The following is a 20350-nucleotide window of genomic DNA, read 5'->3' as shown; positions in this document are numbered from 1 at the left end:
GTGCTTTGGGGTGTCGTGTAACTTCCTCCTGGGGAGTTTAATTGTGTATTCCTGAGGGAGGGAGGTGTGTGGGCCAAGGATATGGTGACGTTAACTTGTGAACTAAAACCAGAATTCTTTTCAAATATAGATCTATTTTTTCAGTGCAGTAAGAGAATGTATTTGATAAGAAAATGGTCCGAGAAAATCCAGGACAGGTAGAACTTGTTCTCAAGTGAGACTTGAAATAGGGACTCGAGGTACAAAGTAATATGCAATGTGTAAAGGAGAGGTGATCGTCTGGAAGGGGGAGATGAGAACCATTTAAGATTACAGCTATGGGTAATCCCTCATAATAGTTGTAGGCTTCCGGTTATGGGCTGAGTTTTTTCCCTTAGGCATCATTTTGAAGCCATGCAGGAAAATGCCCCCAGATCGTGAGTAAATTTTAGTGTGCTTTAATCACTTTTTAAAAGTATTCTTGTGGAAAGGAAGGAAACATTGATTGTTAAATTCTGAATGACATTTTAAATGATATTTATGTAGAAACATAGATGAGCAAAATAAATGTCCTCTTGGTTGTATTCAGAACCAGGTCTTAATGCTGGTTAAATAATGCTGATATACTGTAGGTTTGCTAGATTTCAGTCATTCAGCATTCCAAGACAGTGCCATTTCTTTCTAAATTACCATTATATCAAGGGTACCTGTGTTCCATCATATTAAACTCTATTCATTTCTTTCAAAAATATTTATTGAATGCCTGCCAAGAGCCAGGCACTATTTAGTGTCTCGGTTACAGTGGTGCCTAAGACAAAGTTCTTACCCTCCGGCTTACATTCTAGTAGTATATATATATATTATGTGTTTGTGTGTGTTTGTTCATGGGTTTATCTTCTGTAAGAATGCAGGCTCCGAAGTCAGCCTGCCTGGCTACACCTCTCACTGGCTTTGTGACCTCGGGCAAATTACTTACAAGTTCTGTAAGCCTTAGCTTTACCTAACTTCTGTGTGCCTCAGCTTCCTCATCTGAAATACAGTAATTTGATAGGGTTTTTGTGAGGATTAAATGAATTACACCTGTCGAGTGCTTAGAACTGTACCTGGTACAAAGTAAGCATTAATAAATGCTAACTCTTTATCTGTTATACATATAGATATTACATCTCTATATACATATGTAGATGTTACATATAGATACATATTATATGTGAATGTAATATGGTTATATTAATGTACATTCATCTTTATGTGTTTATTTGGGGATCTCAATGCATGTACATTTCCTTCCAGGATTTGAAATAATTTGAGCTGAGAAATTTTATTAAGCTTGCCTTGTACTTTTATTTTGGTAAAGTCTTATTAATAGAAAGCTGTATACTTGTTTTGTCATTATTTTTAATAGTATAATAATTAGTTTGTTGGATTACTGGCTCAGCTTTTCCGTTTAAAAAATGAGTAGTAAACAGTATTTTGAATGCTGGTTCAGCATGTCCTGACAAAGTATGATGCATTAAAATAAAATTCATCATTAGCATTAAAAATGACCTTTGAGGTTGTAGTCGCTCATTTTTCTCTTCCAGTGTTTGAAACAGTCTGAGTCAAGTACATTGCAATAGTATGCAGATATTGTCTGTGTGTAATGGTCATAGTTCAATTTTAGATAAATCATTTCCTCAAATCACTTTATCTAGAACCATCTCAGTTTCCCATTTATTCTCACCCATTATCTGAGGTTCTTATCAACTTTCCCTCAGTAATATAATGGCCTTATATATTAAATTATTAAGTAATTTTCTAAGCTAGAATTGTATAGCATTACCTTTGTGTCAGCCTACATGAAGATAAATCTGAGTGTTTGTGAATGGCCAGGTTCAGAGAAACATTTAGGGCCACTGAAAGCCAAACCACTTTGGGAAAGGGCTGGTTTGACTCTGGCAAACTCTGACTTGACATAATGAAAACAAATAAAAAGTGAGCTTCTTTTAAAATAATTATGAGTAATATGATTTTTAAAAACTGTCCTTATATGACCACAAAGGTGAGTAATGTAATGGAAACTGATTCCCGTTGGAGTGGTGGTGGTGTCATTCTTCAGGAGGTTTAAGAACCATGGCCTTGGAAATCAGATCAGGTCATTTCAGGTCTCCTGTGTGCTTTTCCACATCTCAGTTTTTCTCATGTTAAAGGAAGATAGTAATACCTCCTTCCTCGAGGACAACAAAGTTGAATATATAAAAAATGCCTAGCTAAAGTTATCTTTAAAATACCCTTCCCATTTTCTTAAAACCTTTAGGTTCTTTCCATAAAATAATTAATATTGGTATTATTAATATTACCAGATATCTATGAGAACTGAATATATTTGAGTAATTTATTATTATTATTTCCATTTAAAGGACATGTTGTAATATAATATTCATTGTAGGAGATTTGGCTGGTTTTTAGAAATTCATTTTGCTGGTGTATCTTAAATCTCTTACCTGATTGAGAATATACTGAGAACAAGAACTAGGTTGCTAGGGCTTGAGGTATAAGGGCAGAGCTGACTGGTATTTGTTTCATTAAGCTTAGGCAAGCTATCCAATTACTTAATGCAAATAAGAAAAGTTTACACTAAACTCCTACTTCTTTGCTTAAAACTCTAGAGAATTTAAATGAGGGGAGATATGTATTTAAAAGAAGGAAATTTAAATGAAACTTAAATCAGGGGCTTAATGTAGAATAATATTAGACCAGCAGATCTGAAATAATAAGTGGGAAATGCCAGTAAATAAAAAAGAGAATGTATTCTCCAAGATACTTGGTATGTTTAGTTTTATTTTGAGATAATTCTTAAATCTTTGGAAACCCAATAATGAAAGACTTACTTTATCTCATACCTTTTTTTTTTTTCTTTACACGTCACACGGACCTTAAAAGTAGCGGTTCCATTGTCAAAGAGGGCTTCACCCCTCTTTCCCTTGGGGAGTGTTTGCAAAACAACTTGGCTTTGGCTCTATACTCAAAGAGGCCGGTAGCACTCAGAGAGGCCCAGAAAAGAGAGTCATCACATTGGGCTCAAAATAAGAGAAAAATTGGTTGATCACACAGCCACTATCTTTCATAGATGGCCATTGAATAGAAAAGCCTGATGGAATGTAGAAGCAAGGGCACTGAGAGGAAGCTCTGAAAAGAATTCGGAGCTTCTGAGAATACAAGCACATTTTCATTGCAAAGTAGTTGTAAGTTGTTAAATGATCTCAATGAATCCATAAAAGAGGAAGCTTATTCGAAGAAAATATTGCTATAAATGCTTTATGTGGAGGGGGGAGAGGTGGGGAAATGAGGAATAGTGCAATTTAGACATTTCTAGTCTATTGCTTTTATTTCTGAAGGCACTGGACAAAGCTCTATTAGTTATACCATTTTTTCTGAAACTCTGCCCTCCAAAATAATTTGAAAGAAAGCGGAACTTTCTTCTAAAATTTTCTAAATTTTTTTTTTCTAAAATTGCAAAGGTGATTTTAAGCTTCAGGGACCCTTCCAAAACCTCGCACTAATGTTTATTGGTGTGTGTGTGTGTGTGTGTGTTTGAAGAGAGCTCTCAGTGTCTAGGTGACCCAGCCTTTGGTATCTGAGAAGGCAGGACAGAACTTTAACTACAGAAAATAATTGCTCAGTGCCTCTGGAACTGACTGAGGTTTTCTCTAAGACAGTTTTTCCTTCCTGATGTTGCTCATTTTATGTTTCTTAGATTTCAGTTTAGATATCAGCTCCTACCCATATAGTTTTATGGCAACCTCACTTTTTAAAAATAATGAATTTGTCAGAGTTGAAGCTTCATGAGGGTAGGTGTCTCTTTTGCTCACCATCTTATTCTCAGTAATCAGAATAGTGCCTGTCACCAGTAATTATATACTGAATGAATTTGTGAATCCCATTTACTTCTATCTAGTGTACAGTTTTTAATCAAGTAGTTGGAGACTCTAAGGGTGAGACTAGAAATATAAGTGCTCATTGAGTGAAAATTAGAAAATTTGGAGATAATACTCCTTCGTTTCATTTATCCCCTGACTCTACATTTCTTAAGAAATTTTGAAATGGAGAGTAATATATTTAATATATGATGTTTGTAGAACTTTTAACTGCAAGGGACCTTAGACTGTAAAGCTCAGCCTTCAAATTTCAGGGCTGAGAAAACTGAGGTTTATTAGATTGTACCACTGAGTTGCTGATAGGTAATGATAACTTGTTCCGGGCCCTGCTGTCAGACTGAAAGATACAAAATTCTGTTTCATAAACAGTCATACACAGACCTTTCTTCTTTTCGTTTTATTTTCAGCTATTCCTTTAGAACTAACTATCTGAGAATTTGTACAGGTCTATTTGTAAGGATAAATGAAAGTAACTGTAAGAATTAAGAAAGGAAAATTCCTTTTTGATCAATTTGTGCCCCTTGCAATCTCTCTTCAGCCAAGAGTCAAGCATAGTTAGATGTATTAGGTATTGAAAGAAAGCAAAACTTTCTTCTAAAATTTTCTAAATATTTTTTCTAAAATTGCAAACGTGATTTTTCAGGGACCTTCCAAAGCCTTGCACTAATGTTTATTGATAACTCTCTGTGTGTGTGTGTGTGTGTGTGTGTGTGTGTGTGTGTGTGTGGCACACACACACAGAGTTAGGTATTTCAGAGGCTCTGAAATGTTGTGGAATGTAAAACGCCCTTCTGTTTTAGGTTAGTGTGGTCTGGGATCATCGCACTTGTGACACTTAACGTCATGGTGGCTCGGCCTTTGTAGGGCTCAGTTTGTGTCTGGTTTTGTAAATTCCACAGTCTTCTGTTTTCTGTAACTTGTTTTCCATTTTTGTCTGTGGTTGGAAATATGCCACTCATTCATTCATGCGTTTACTCAGGTATTTTTTGAGCACTTACTGTGTGGGGCAGGCACTGTTTTAAGCACTTAGGGATATAGCAGTGAAAAAAACCCAGACCAGGTCTTCGCCCTTGTGGAGCTTAGAGGCAAGTGGGAAAGAAAGAAAGGAGCATGTGCAAGGATGGGGCTGCTAGAGTCATTATAGTCAATTTACATTTTAGGGGTCCTTGATCATAAAAATAAAGCAGAACTGGGACTTCCCTGGTGGCGCAGTGGTTAAGAATCCACTTGCCAATGCAGGGGACGCGGGTTCGATCCCTGGTCTGGGAAGATCCCACGTGCTGTGGAGCAACTCAGCCCATGTGCTTGTGCTCTAGAGCCCACGAGCCACAACTACTGAGCCCATGTGCCACAACTACTGAAGCCCTTGCGCCTAGAGCCTGTGTGCTGCAACAAGAGAAGCCACGGCAATGAGAAGCCCACGCACCAGAACGAAGAGTAGCCCCTGCTCACCGCAACTAGAGAAAGCCCGCGTGCGGCAACGAAGACCCAACACAGTGAAAAATAAATAAATAAATTTATAAAAAAATAAAAATAAAAAATCAGCGTAACTTAAACTGCTTTATAAAATTGCTACGCTGAAATTTAATTTTACTGTTTTCGCTTATGCTCTGATACCAAACAGGACTTTTCATAATCTTCTTCTATCTCTGGGTCCATCTTATCATCAGTATCATCCAAGTATGACCACCCCCAGATAAATCTGTTCCATTTTCTTCATAATCTGGAAAAAAGTCTTCTCTTTCAAGTAACTCTTATATTTCTCTTGGTAATCTGATCAGCTGCAGTGAAAGGAACACCGTCAGATGTATAAAATGTTGGCTCATTCATAAAATAATTAGGATCATTTTCAGGTGTTGCTTCCCTGTATGTTGAAGTTGCATGGACTCTACCCCAGTTACTTGACCGGAGTTCTACAAGCTTCAGGAGCATCTGTTTTACATCTCTGCTGCAGTTTGCATCTAGGACAACATTTTCACTTTTCTGAATAATTTCTTCCATATCAGTCTTTCCTTTTTCCTTCCAGGCATCTTCTAAAACTCACCCTGTCAACTTCAGTAATTTTACTGCACAAATTAAGTTGTCATCCATAGGATCAGAAAAGAGGGCATTCAGCAACTCCCGAAGACTGACCTGAAGAATGTCTGCCCTTGTAACCTGTCCATTTGTTCCTTTGATCTCCAGGTTAAGATAAAGTTCTCCCAGAAAATGCGTGGAATCGTTTTCGAGTCACTTTATCCCCTTTTGCAGCTTGATCTTTAATTTCATATTCAGTCCGACATCTTTGAAGTAGCAACTGGCGGAAGTTGCCACTCTGTGGGCTAATTGTCAGATGATGGGACAGGTAATTACAGAGGCGAGCTCCCATGGAAGAGAAATTTGGGATAGGTGTGGCCTGTTGATAGGTGAGATCCACAAGTTCTTGCAAAGCATCATCTGTTGTAACCCAGCCATTCAGGGTCTCCACAAACTGTTCAATTTCAGTTTCAAAACTGCCAGGCTGCTCTGAAAGATGATTTAAAAAATCCTGAACATATTCTGACAAAGTGGGATAATCCTCACAACCATCCTCATAGGATTCTGTATAATTAGAAGAATAACTTGATGGGTAAAATTCAGGGGCGTTTACAGACAGCTTAGACAGTAATACAGGAGCTACAACTACCTGGGGTTTAGCCATTGTTGACTCCAGATCCTGCTGTGGGATATTATCCTGAGAACTAGGTGGAGCTCTCAGGGGCCTTGTTTGTTCCCTGGCGGCCCGGCCTACATGAGGTTCTCTGGAGAGAAGTCCTTACTTTTTCTTTTTAAAACATTGCTTATACCTTTGGGATATGATGGTATAGAGGGGTTATTCTCACAAAGAAGAAAAGGCAATCAGAAAATCTTCGTCCATGAGATTAGACTAAAATGTACTGTCATTCAGTGACTGCTGAATACCTTTATGTGCCGGACACTATGGTGAAGATGGGTGCCAAAGTAATTTATCCTTGTCATGCACAGTGTGGAGGGGTTTTAGTGGATTGTAACTTAGCGTGAACTAATTGTGTGATGAGGTTGCTGATAGACCTAATGCAATCAGATGCTTCATTAGTAGAATTAGTGTTGTGTGGGAATCTTGGGAGGTGAGGTTCTGTTGTCTTACTTTGCTGGACCGTGTCTGCCGTGTTGCATTTAGTTTGGAGCTAAGGGACAAATTGGAGTCATCCCACAAGTGAGGAGCCCTGCTATTGAAGGGTCTGGCCATTTTGCAGATAAAGATTGTTGGAACATTCGCTGGGAGGAAGGATCTCTTAACCGTGTTTTTAGTTTCTGCCGTAACGTCAGGTCCATGAGGGCAGTGACTGGTCCTTGGCAGTACTGTGACATCAGTGCCTTGCCCATTGCCTGTCGTGTATTCAGTAAACAGTTGAGTCAGTGTTGATGGGAAGATGATGCTTACCTTCAAATGTTTGTCTTGTGGATGGCTTTTTAATTAGATGTATTCCTGCTATCTCCAGAGGGCAGATGGAGGCACCAGGGATCAAATATTTAGGTGGGCAGATTTCAAGCTGACATAAGAAGATCTTTGTAAAACGAATTCAGCAGTCAGATTGATTAGCCTGTTGATGTATTTGAATTCTGTTATTTTAAATGCTTGGGTAGAGGCTGCTTGAGGATTTACTAGAAAATATACCTGCTTTGGATAAATTTTAGGCCAAGATGATTTCGTCTACTAAATCTGTGGCTTAAATGTATTTCATTAAAAAAATGATGTCAACTACCAAAATCTTTCTTTCTTTTCCTCTAAGTTAGACCTTTGTTGTCTTTTCAGACTAAAGCAAAGCAAAGAACTGGACTCAGAGAAGGCTTTTGCCAATGAGCAGTTGACCAGAGCTATTCTTCGTGAGAGGATATCAAATGAGGAGGAACGTGCTAAGGCAAAGCACCTGGTGAGTTTTAAAGATTTAGTGGAAAGGTCTTGTCTACAAGGAAACTTCTGATGTTTGGGAAAAGCTTGCCAACTTTCAGTGTGGATGATATTCATGTTCTCTTTGCTTAGATTTTCTTTATTTTTGCCTTTTACAAGTGGCTGACAATTTGCTAAGATTAACCATCAAAGACTTTAAGGCAGGTGTAATGAGAATTATTGAAGAAAAGATCAACACTGAGACACAGGCATCTTGCCTGAAGGGAATTGTTTGCTTGCTCCCACCCCCCTTGCTTTTGGTTTCTTTGTATTTGAAACCTCTGGGGTGAGCAGCCTAGCTTGTTTCTCTCCTTCCTGGCAACCACCAGATGTTAGCCTGGGAAGACTCCAGCAAAGGTGAGTAAAGTGTTTGGGTTTTTTTTGGCCATACCACGTGACATGTGGGATCTTAGTTCCCCAACTAGGGATTGAACCCGCACCCCCTGCATTGGAAGCGTGGAGTCTTAACCACTGGACCGCCAGGGAAGTCCCAAAGGTGAGTAAGGTTTGATCAGTCGCTTTCTGGCCTTCAGAAAGGGGAGCCATTTTTTATAAGAAAGGAGATAATTTTTTCAAAGAAAATATTTTTTAAAAATTTAATTTTAAAAAAAGATTACATAAACATGTTTAAAAATGATTATTAGTAGAAGAAAATTTAAGAGGCACCCATAAATCTATCATTCTCACGTAACCACGGTTTACACCGGGGTGTTTCCCTCTAGACAATTCTTATTCCTGGGTCTGTTACCTATTGAGGACTTTGAATAGTGCTGTACATAGTGTTTAGCATCATGAACATTTTCTGTATATAACCGAAATGTAGTTTTTAATGGCTGAACAATAGTGTTTTCTGCATGCAACATGATTGATTTAACAACTTCCCATTGTTAAATAAAAGTGCAGCCGTTCTGGGTGAAGCCTGGGGTCCTGACTACTCATCCCTCACTTTAGCCTTCCTAGAAACCCTCATATCACTTCTCTAACTTCTCAGAAGCTTTAGTGCTCATTGGAATATGGTTGGGAACTCATTGGAAAGATAAAATGTAACTATATAGTGGAGAACTTGCGATGCAAGACTCAGGGGGATGTCCCTAGTTCAGGCAGCTGGGGATCATTAACAATATAAGAAAAGAGTCAGTTTCTCTCCTGTTCTTTTCCCTTGGTCCTTTCTTTGAGAGGCTAACTTATGACCAGACGCCAATAGAGAAGATATACAAGTAAGCTGATACGTAATGAATCCATTTCTTCAGTGACTAATCCAGGATCCAGGCTGAATGGGTAGGCAGTGAAGCCAGAGCAGAGGTGATGGACTAAGACAGGAAAGTCAAGGGACCGGTTGGTGCCATCATGAGGACACACACATTGAGTGGAACTGAGGCCAAGAGATGTGGAAGGAAAGTCATTTGTTGTGAATGGGGATAATTTCAGGATTAAAGTTGTTAGGTGTTGAGTAATTCAGTCATGACATCTGCTGTGCTCCCAAGTTTGAGGATTGTTTTGAGGAAGTTGAAAACATATCAGGCCAGTGTGTTGAAGGGTCATTCCCACGTATTTTACAGCCTCCCAATTGGAAGGCCAGGGATGGAGTGGAGAGTGTTAACAGTGCTTATGGTGGAGGATGGTTGGGGAGCAAGCTTCTCGGTTTCTAGTGGGCGGAAGACTCCTTGGTTGGCATTTTTCTTTGTGCCCCAGCTTTTGCCTCTTCTCTTTGAAGCACTCTTTTCTCTACTTTTCTCGGCCTAAATTTGAATATATTGCCTTGTTCTTTTAGTTCAGAGAGATAAGCAGATTGGGATTTTTCAAAAAGCTCATTAAATGCACACACAGGCACTTGAGATGGCATAAAAAAGGAGAGTATTCACAAGAAATGTGAAAGTATAAAAAAATTTCTTAACTAACAGTAAATAGAATATTATGTAATGTAGTTGGGTTGGAGCAGTATGTCTTCACATTTTTTCTTTGTACCTTATAAATCCTCTCTATTTCCTTGTCTGTTTTTTTGTTTTCAGGTTAAGCATAAGAAGCTGGCATTGTATATTCTGTTTTGTAGGTCTCTTCTTCACTGATTCAGGGGTTGTAGGGTATGGGTGGCAAATTACTGTACTCAGAACTCCTGAATTTCAGCATCTATCATAATATTGGCTAAACAGAGCCCTCAAAGCATGTTGAGACTACAAGTAGAATTTATGTAATAGTATTATAGCTGATTCAGAGGTTCCCGTCCTGGCTTGAGCATTCTCAGACATTTAAGTGATAGTTCATGGCCACAGCAACATGGCTGCCTACAGCAATGTAGGTACCTGGTGACTCCCAACTTATTTACCAAATTACCCCCTTTATTGTTGTTATCATTATTGTAGAAGACATGCATATTCATTGGGTAAAGATCAGAAAATAAATACAGAAATAATAAGATGAGTTAGATTACCATTATCCAGAGATAATTACTGTTAACATTCTGGTTTATTGTTTTATATTCCTTTTCATATTACTGAGTCTGTATAAAGTATTTATATTAATATGTGTATTTGTATTTCTCCAAACATAGATAGTAGTATATATAGTTTTATGTAACTCTTACAGTAACCTTCAGATTAAAAAAATTTAGACTATATGATAAAGGTTTTTCTATACCACTAAGTATGTATTTGCATGATCACATTTAATGGTTGAATGTATTGCACTGAATTTTCCTCTAATTATTAACATAATACAGGGATATTATAGAAAATTTAGAAAATGTAAAAGTCACTAAGGAACCACCTCATATCCATTAGGATGGCTACTATTTAAAAAAAAACAGACAATAAAAAGTATTGGCAAGGATGTTCTGGGAATGTAAAACGGTACAGCCACTTTGGAAAATAGTATGGTGGTTCCTCAAAAAGATTAAAACTAGAATCACCCTATGATTCAGCAATCCACTCTTCCGGGTTTTTATCCAAAAGAATTAAAAGCAGGACCTCAAAGAGATATTTGTACACCCTTGTCCATTGCAGTATTATTCATAATAGCCAAAAGGTGGAAGCAGTCCAAATGTCCATCCACAGATGAATGCATAAAGAAAAACATGTTATATACATACAGTGGGGTGTCATTCAGCCTTAAAAAGGAAGGAAATTCGAACACATAATGCAACATAGATGAACCCTGGGGACATTATACTAAGTGAAATAAGCCAGTCACAAAAAGATAAATACTGTATTACTGTCCTTATATGAGGCATCTAGAGTATTCAGATTCAGAGATGGAAGACGGCAGGGTGGTTGCAAGGGGCTGAGCAGAGGGAGGAATGGAGAGCTTTGTCATCACTAGAAGTCCAGTGCGCTATCCGTTGCGCTGCAGAGCCACCTGGATCTTTTTAATGGGTATGGAGTCTCAGTTTTGCAAGATGAGAAGAGTTGTGGAGATTGGTTGTGTACCAGTGTGAATGTACTTTACACTCTGGAACTTAACACTTCTACATGGTTACAATGGTAAATTTTATATCATGTGTATTTTACTATACTTAAACCTTAGAAAAAATTACTAAGGAAATAGCATTGTTGCACGTATAGTTAATGTTTAGGGAGCATAAGGTTCTTTCTGCTACTCCACCCCCGCCTGCCACGTAAATAGTCCAGGATTCAGATTCTTCATCCCACTATCCTGTATAACATGTGCTGTGGAACATGACTTCAAGTCTGTTTTGTCTGTTAGTGCCTTGATCCCCAGCTGTGGGAGTGGGTATCCTCAGAACCCATGACTCTTGTGAGTGTCACCCTAAGAACTGTTCTGCTCTGAGTGCTGGACCCGCATGGCTGCCATTCTTAACCCTAATATGTGGGACTCTTTTGAGTGATGGCCAAACATTGATTTGTTCCTCTTTATTTAGTACCCAAATATTGCAGCCAGCAAGAAAGTAAAGGTTGGATTTCACACATTTGAAGGAATTGGAAGGCTGTCTTTCAGTAGAACTAGGGGGAAAAAAACTGATATAATGTTAGTGCTGTGAGATAAAACTTCTCCTCCCCCTTCCCATTCTCCGCCCACGAACAGTTGACATTTAGATTGCTGTCTCCTTAGATGTGAGTCCAGGCTTTTTTCCCCCACAGTTGTTGTAGCAGCTAGCTTTGTTGAAGCTCTTTGAAGGGCAAAGTCATGATGGCCCTGTTGCTGAAGTTTTAAAATAGGATCAGATGAAAACTTGGCACTTTGGAAGAATTGCGTTAGCTGGAGAAGCCGTTACGTCCTGCTCTTGATTCAAGAAGAGTATACCAGTCCCACACTGTACCTCTCACTGACTGGTACCAATATTTTCATCAGCTGTTTCTACCCAGAGGTTTTGGAGAGGCAGTTTACTGATAACTGTATCCACATGAAAATGTTAACTGAAATTCACATGAAAGGATTGTGGCTTAGGAGCAAGAAAGCAACTCTGTAAAGAATGAAGACTAATTAAAAGGACAGAGCCAGGAAACCTGTAAAGTTAATGTGACTTGACATTTGTCTATCTTTGAGAGCTCCTACATCTAAATCTAATATTTGCTGTGTCATTAGATTTTTTTTAAAATTAAAGAGTAGGGGGTTGTGTTTATTTGACTTTGCAGTTATATTTGATTTCTTTTTAAAATGTCAATTAAAATTTTGACTCACTCTTTCTGTCTTACTAAACAATGCTGGTTTAACATTAGTCATTTCTTGTTATAACCACAGAACTCTGTAGTATTTTTTTCTTTTTTAATATAGACTTGAAGCCACAATTTACTTAAGGAAGTATTTACTTAAATATTCTGGAGCTTATAAAACTAAATGTGAAATCCAGGGAAGCCCTCCCTCACTTTTTGGACCGGTGTTTTATTGAGTGCTTACTGTATGAAAAACACGGTGCTGGATACTAAGGATGTATAAACGAAAAAGACAAAATCCATAAGGAATTAGTGCAATGTGGGAGACAGATACACAAAAAATAATGTTGAGAAGCGCTGAGTCTGGGATTTCCCTGTGAAGGTCCAGTGGTTAAGACTTCGCCTTCTAATGTGGGGGGGTGTGGCTTCAAGCCAGGCCAAAAAAACAAAACATAAAACGGAAGCAATATTGTAACAAATTCAATAAAGACTTTAAAAATGGTCCACATTAAAAAAAAAAAAGAATCTTTTTTTTTAAAAAAATGAGCTAAGTCTGTGATAGAGCCATGCTACTTATATCCTTGTGAGAATCCTCACTTAAGTGAAAGCAGGGATTTACTTTCATTTAACCCATTGCTGTCTGCATTCGTTCATTCACACATTTGAGAGCCTAATGTATACCGGTGCCTGGTAAAGAGTAAAGAGTCAATAAATGCTTGCTGATTTAATAAATGAAGAATTGAATTTACTCAGGTCGTAGAAATGGGAGGAGAGGAAGTGGGGAAGACAAGAAAAGATTTCCTAGGGAAGTGGTGCCCTAGTGGAATCTTGAAATACAAGTAGGAATTGCCTGTATGGTTGAGGAGTAGGGATGGTCCAACCTACAGTATTGCAGGTAGAAGCATGGAAGCCTGGGGACACTGGGATACGACAAGGAGTTGCTGAGTGGGAAGTACAGGGTAAGGAGTGTTGAGGGATGAGGCAGAAGAAGTTAGCAGGGCTAAGGTCATGAGGAGCTTGTATGCAACCCAAAGAACCATGGACTACATACACGCAAAGGTTTGAAATGCAGTGGCAAATGCGGGCATTTTGATAGCTCTCTTTAGTGAAGTGTGAAGGATGGAATAGAAAAGGGAATGAATGGAAACAGAGATCATCCTCTTCTGTGTTCCCCTTCATCACAAATTTATAAGACACCTACTATGTGCTACATGATGTCAGTTGCTGGGGATGCAAAGATGAATTAGATTTGGTTGCTTTTCCTAAATCTCCGTCTCCAGTCAAGTATAGGGTGTGTGGGGAAGGTCATTTGTAACTTGGATTTTTTTTTCTACTTAAGTTACAATTTTTGAATTTGTAATACCTCATAGTGTTTAGAAAAAATAACACAAAAAAATTAGGGTAATTGGATGCATAAATTCAGTTTTTGCAAATTTAAGCTGCTGTTTCACCAAAATGTCACTTTTCATCCTCAGTTTCCCTTTTGTCTGAAATGCTCCAGTGAAGCAGTCAAGAAGAAGAATGGATTAATTTTGTGCTGTGTGCTTTTCAGTTCTGTGTTTTGTTTGTGCTTCAAACTGTGACAGTTGAAATTTCATGGTAAAGAGAAAAAGGTTTTGAATTTGGGTTCTGGGGGAAAATGACTAAATTAAAGGAAATAGATAAGAATACCACTGCTGCCCAAGTATAAGTGAGGTTCTGCCCAAGGGCAGAGAATACACTTGGGGTTGTAATTTTGAAATGATCAACATAGTTCATGCTCAAAAGTTCTGTGTTGAAGAAAGGTAAGGGCGATCACTTGGGGCTTTTAGTATCATTAAAATTAACCAGGTAAATGAAGTTGCAGTGTAGCACTGGTTATCCTGGGTTCTTTTGTTGGGCACTTAAAAATTCTTTTTAAAAATGTTTGCTATTTTGGACTTCCCTGGTGGTGCAGTGATTAAGAATCCAGCTGCCAATGCAGGGGACACGGGTTTGATCCCTGGTCCGGGAAGATCCCACATGCCGCAGAGCAGCTAAGCCCGTGTGCCACAACTACTGAGCTTGCGCTCTAGAGCCCACGTGCCACAACTCCTGAAGCCTGCATGCCTAGAGCCCGTGCTCCGCAACAAGAGAAGCCACAGCAGTGAGAAGCCTGCACACCACAACGAAGAGTAGCCCCCGCTCGCTGCAACTAGCGAAAGCCTGCACACAGCAACGAAGGCCCAATGCAGCCATTTAAAAAAAAAAAAAAAAAAGACAGAAAAACATTGCTGTATTTTTTGGGTGCAATTTAGTAGTTCAGTTATAATCTCTATTAATGCACTCCCTCTGGTTATATATGCCCTGGGATGGTTTTCTTGCTATAGACACAAATCCCCAATTGTTCTGACATGCATGGCATATTAATTTGCTTTGAATGCCAAAAATGAAATTAATGATTTTGAGCTTTCACTTTCGAGGACGATTTAAATATAGAATTTCTGCTTTATGTCAGAGATTTAAGCCATTTAGGCATAAGGTATTTTCCTCAATGTTATTGGTGAGAATGGGACCTAGGATCCATCTGCAAGTGCATTCTTCCTGTCTCTTGCTCAGTTCCTATCTTACCAGGAAATGTAAAGGGCAGCGGCCCTCAAGACAGGTGGGGGCAGAGGCATACAGCATCATTTTGCCTCCTGTGTAAATGTTTGGATTCAGCAGGCCATTATCGTTTCCAGGACAAAGCATCCGTATCCCATCTTCTCCCTTTATGTACTTTGTTATCTTGTGTGCTCTTTACCTCCTGTGCATGTTAAAGCAGCATTACTGTTGTCAGCTGGAATGCATACAGCCCTGTGAAGATACTGTTAGTCAAATATTCCATGGAGTGGCAGGGCACCTTCTGGTATGTTTGTTTGCCGCAGTAGTAGAAAAAGAGAAACAAGTTTTGTCTCAGTATGCCAACCTCGTCTTTACGTTAAGAGCCCAGAAAGAATAGGACTGCTGTTGCAGATTTCAGTATTGCTTGTATAACGAAATCTTAACCAGATGAATGTATTTCTCAAATGTATGTAGTCAGACCCCTTCCTCATCAAGATTTGCAGGAATACCTAGGATCTTAACATTACCAAATAGCCTTAGGGAAACCTGATGTCATGCTAAACAGATATTGAAGGGCCTAGAGGAGAGAATGGCTGAGCGTTCTTTTCAGAGTGGAGATTAAATCTCACTGTCGAGGTTGGTGAGTCTGTCCAGTGAACACAATGTAGAGGTGACTGCAATTTGCTGGTGTTGCTTTTTTTGAAGGAACTATCTCAGTCTGTGAGACCTGTTGACAAAGTGATTAGAGAAGAGTTGAGTATAATGCTGTTGATGTTCTTGCCAACAAGTAGTTGTATTTAAAGATAGCTATGAGGAGCAACTCTGCTTAGAGTGTGCTGTCTGTTGTCATTCTGAATGCACTTTAAAAATTCATCACGGGCTTCCCTGGTGGCGCAGTGGTTGAGAGTCCGCCTGCCGATGCAGGGGACACGGGTTCATGCCCCGGTCGGGGAAGATCCCACGTGCCGCGGAGCGGCTGGGCCCGTGAGCCATGGCCGCTGAGCCTGCGTGTCTGGAGCCTGTGCTCCACAACGGGAGAGGCCACAACAGTGAGAGGTGCGCGTACCGCAAAAAAAAAAAATCATCAAGTTTCTTGCAAACTAGTTGGCTCAGGGCAACACCTGTTGAGTGGTGTCACATGTTGTATCCCTGCCATAAATAGCTTATTGGCATCCCATCAGTTGGGTCATTATGGGTGTCAAGGTGAGGTATAGAGAGCATTGAATAAAAACCCATAGGTAGCTAAGGTGCAAAGGGCTGCTTATAATTCCATCTGTTTACAATGCCCTGGCATTTATTGTTAACTTATTTGCTTCACTGCCTGGTCTGTGATGAACTGTCATTAGGGCCTTGGAATTTTATTGAACTGACATCATAATCTCATCTCCTACTGAAGAGGCTAAGAATTATGGCCCTCAGTGTTTGCTTTAACCTGTAACAGATTAAAAGTTTAACAGAAGCATAATGAAGTCTATCAATCCTTCCAAATCCCAAAGAAGAGTTTTGCACATTATGTTTTGAATGAGACTCTAAGGCAAACGTGCTCCTTTTTTGTTCAACAGCAATCTTTCCAGTTTGTCTCCCTGGCAAGTCTCAGAACTGTCAGTTTTTTTTTTTAATTTTATTTATTTTTGGCTGTGTTGGGTCTTCGTTGCTGCGTGCGGGCTTTCTCTAGTTGTGGTGAGCGGGGGCTTCTCTTTGTGGCATGGGTTTCTCATTGCAGTGGCTCTCCCGTTGCAGAACACGGGCTCTAGGCACGCGGGCTCAGTAGTTGTGGCTCACGGGCTGTAGAGTGCAGGTTCAGTAGTTGTGGTGCACGGGCTTAGTTGCTGCACGGCATGTGGGATCTTCCTGGACCAGGGCTGGAACCCGTGTCCCCTGCATTGGTGGGCAGATTCTCAACCACTGCGCCACCGGGGAGGTCCCAGAACTGTCAGTTTTGATACAGCCTTGGAGAATTGCTTTCAGCCTGTGGTGCGTGGACCTCTAGTTTAGTGAATTCAGTAGTAAATTGAAGAGCAGTAATGTTTACTAGGTGACATACCATGTGCAGTGAGGTCTGCTTCATTTTTGTTTATTGGACAGTAAATTCTTCACAATGCTGAAGAACATCCTTGAGCAGCTCTGTATTTATTTCTTTTATGTATCCCAGCTTTTGTTGCTTAGATATGATTCCTAAATGGGATTGAGTTATGTTCTTTCTGTGTTTCTTGATGTTTTGAACTGTGCCCTGCTTTGGGGGGCTGGGAGGGATTATTGTCATGTAGCCTGGGGTTATTCCCTTCACCATAAAGACATTTCAACATTTTGTTCCAATGTGACTCTCTCCACGATTTTCTTTACTAACTATATTTTAAGGATGACTTCTTCTGAAAATACCAATGGGCAGAATTACCAAATGAAGTAAGGCCTCCATTCTCCAGAGAGCAGGAATCTGTTTACAAACCTGCAGTATTTATTACATACCTCATTTAGCTCATTCATCATTTTAATAGAAAAATGAGTCATTTTAGATGATTCTGAAATAATGCGAGGTAAGCTACATAGCCCCAGGCAGAATATGATTTACTCAGCCACCAAGCTGTTTTCAGAAAAATAAAATGGAATGATCAGCACCAATAATTTATGATTACTTGTGGTAAACTTATCAGATGTCTTCATTGTCATAGAAATTTGTTGATGAGATTAAAAGTTTAGAGGAGTTTTCTAGCAAACTTCTCCCCATTTGTCCATCTTTTACGACAAGTGGCTGTAAGGTTCTGTACTTAGCTGTGTGTTTAAATTTCCTCTGCCTGCTTAAAACACTGACTGTAAATTTAATTCCAGATTTGTGTTGAATATTCTCTTGATAAGAAAGAACACCAATCAGTGTCACAGGGCCAGTTTTATTGGAGTTTATTATAAACCTATTTGTATACATTTTCTGCTTAGACATTAAATGTTGATCCTTTTACAGTTTCCTTAGCCTATCTGATCTCAGGAACACAGCTGGTTGATGGCCTGGAATCATAACTCCGAAATTGAAATGAGTCACAGAGTGTTTCTAGGTAGTGCCATAATGCTCATGGCCTATATTAATAACCAGCATCACAACAAAAACAGTTGGTACTTGTTTCTAGTATTCCTCATTTAACTAAGAGCTTTCAAGTCCAGCAGCTTACTTGGTGTTAATAAATGTTTGATATGGGTAGGACATCTATTATTTCTGTTTCAAAAAGATTGTAAACCCAAAGGCTGCACAAAGATAGAGCCAGAGCTACAAATTGGATCCCTACTGCCTAGGTGATGTTATTTGGCACACAATTTAGCAAATTCAGTTATTATTATGTTTTTAGCCTATAGTGGATTGGGCCCACTGTATTAGAAAGGGTGAGGGGCTTTTAGGCCTAGGCACATGGACAAAACAGAAATTACCACAGACATAAACAAAAACAGGCATCCAAAAATCACACATATGATGAGCACACACAGGGCTACAAAGCATCATAGCGTGATGGGCCTACTCAACATAGAGGCAGGCAGCCCTGGCCACTCATAGGCCTTGTGTGTTACTGCCTAGTGAAATAATGCATTCATAATCATAACACTGTCAGGGGCTAAGAATAACCTGTTTAAAAGCAAGGAATGTAGTAATACATATTAGAACTAACGCTTCCATCTAAACTGTTGTGAATTGAAAAAGCTTCTGGCACTTCAGGTAAATTTCAGTATTCCAAAAAAATTCTCTCATGTGAATCTCTACATTGCAAAGAATAATGAGGTGTTAACTGTATACTTTTATAAAGTCTATTTTGAGTGGACTTATTAAAAAAAAGTTTGTTATGGTCTGTTCTATTTTGGGAGAGGTTGATAGAGATACAAAAGGACCTGGTTAATAGCAGTTATTCATTCCCTTGCCCTCCTTTTTTTATGTGCAATGTAAACTTTTTATTTTCAGGGGAGGTGAGAGATGATTAGGTTATTTTCTACTTTGGATAATAAAGATGCACTAGTCTGGCAGGATGCTTGTTGAGGGGAATAGAGATAGGCTTGCTGCAGTAGATTATAATTGTTTTTTAATTAATTAATTAATTGATTTTTGGCTGCGTTGGGTCTTCATTGCTACGCATGGGCTTTTTCTAGTTGCGGAGAGCAGGGGCTACTCTTCATTGAGGTGCACGGGCTTCTCATTGCGGTGGCTTCTCTTGTTGAGGAGCACGGGCTCTAGGGGCCTGGGCTTCAGTAGTTGTGGCTTGCAGGCTCGAGCGCAGGCTCAGTAGTTGTGGCACACAGGCTTAGTTGCTCTGCGGCACGTGAGACTTCCTGGACCAGGGCTTGAACTCGTGTCCCCTGAATTGGCAGGCGGATTCTTAACCACTGTGCCACCAGGGAAGTCCCTTGCTGCAGTAGATTATTTTTAAGAGTAACTGTAATATATGTTAACAATGTCTACTTCACTCATGCAGTGGATTCAGTCAGTTTTGTGGTTTGTGTTTTCATTGAACTTTGGGAAAATTCAGAGTGATGATATTCCACAGGTTTTTCTTGTAAAGTCTACACACACGCATATGTGTGTGTGCACACATACACACGTTTTTCTGAATCATTGGAGCGTGGGTTGCAGACATCATGCCAATTAGCCCCCTTAGTATTTCTACCCGTAAAAAATTAGTGTGTGTTTCTTACATTACCAAGTACAGTTGTCAAAGTCAAGAAATTTAACATTGATGTAATATTTTAATTTTTAACCAAGATTCCAATAATGTTCCTTATAGCAAATTTTCTTCCAGGAGCAGGGTATATTCTAGGGTCATATATTGCATTTATGTAGTTGTCATGTCTTAAAACATTTTAAACATGATTTGCAAACAGTAGGATCAAGAGAGGTACTGTGTTAACTTCAATTAATGAATTCTTGCTGTCATTGCTAGAGTTTTAGAAAGATGAAAGAAGGATGGACGCAAAGAGGTGAAGAGTTTCATTCAGACATATAGATTAATATTCTATATTGTGGGTGAAGGAATAATTGTTTTGGATATTTTCTTTATATGAACCAAAACTAAAACAACTTAAATGCTTTTGCCAACATCTGTGTAGATTCCGTGTCCTTGAAATGTAGCAGGCATCCAAGTTGTATCATTAAAAATTATTAGAGAGTAAACTGTTCTACTATTTTTCTCCAGAGTTTTTTGAACAGTAATTTTATCTGAAGTATCCTTCCCTCCGCACCTCCCCTGCCCCACACGCCCAGTTACTACTCCATGTAATTTTAGGCAAATTGTTTTTCTTCTTTATGCCTTTTGTTTCCATTTGTTTAAAATGAGGACAAGGTTGTGAATGTACTTTTCTTTCAAGTC

At 39.1% G+C, this 20350-nt stretch overlaps 1 protein-coding gene and 1 pseudogene across 2 annotated transcripts in view; one reads left to right on the top strand and one right to left on the bottom strand.

Moving 5' to 3' along the window:
• The window catches only part of CHCHD3 (coiled-coil-helix-coiled-coil-helix domain containing 3), a 287919-nt gene that overhangs the window by 93242 nt on the left and 174327 nt on the right, over positions 1-20350 (top strand). For both annotated transcript variants that reach the window (XM_060020914.1, XM_060020915.1), the window contains exon 4: positions 7711-7828. In XM_060020914.1, the coding sequence (XP_059876897.1) occupies positions 7711-7828 (118 nt within the window). The remainder of the gene's footprint in view (positions 1-7710; positions 7829-20350) is intronic.
• On the bottom strand, positions 5145-6591 carry LOC132430769 (polyadenylate-binding protein-interacting protein 1 pseudogene; annotated as a pseudogene).

This window comes from Delphinus delphis, chromosome 9, assembly GCF_949987515.2.
Source record: "Delphinus delphis chromosome 9, mDelDel1.2, whole genome shotgun sequence".
NCBI classification, from domain to species: Eukaryota; Metazoa; Chordata; class Mammalia; order Artiodactyla; family Delphinidae; genus Delphinus; species Delphinus delphis.
This window is presented reverse-complemented; position numbering and strand designations above follow the sequence as displayed.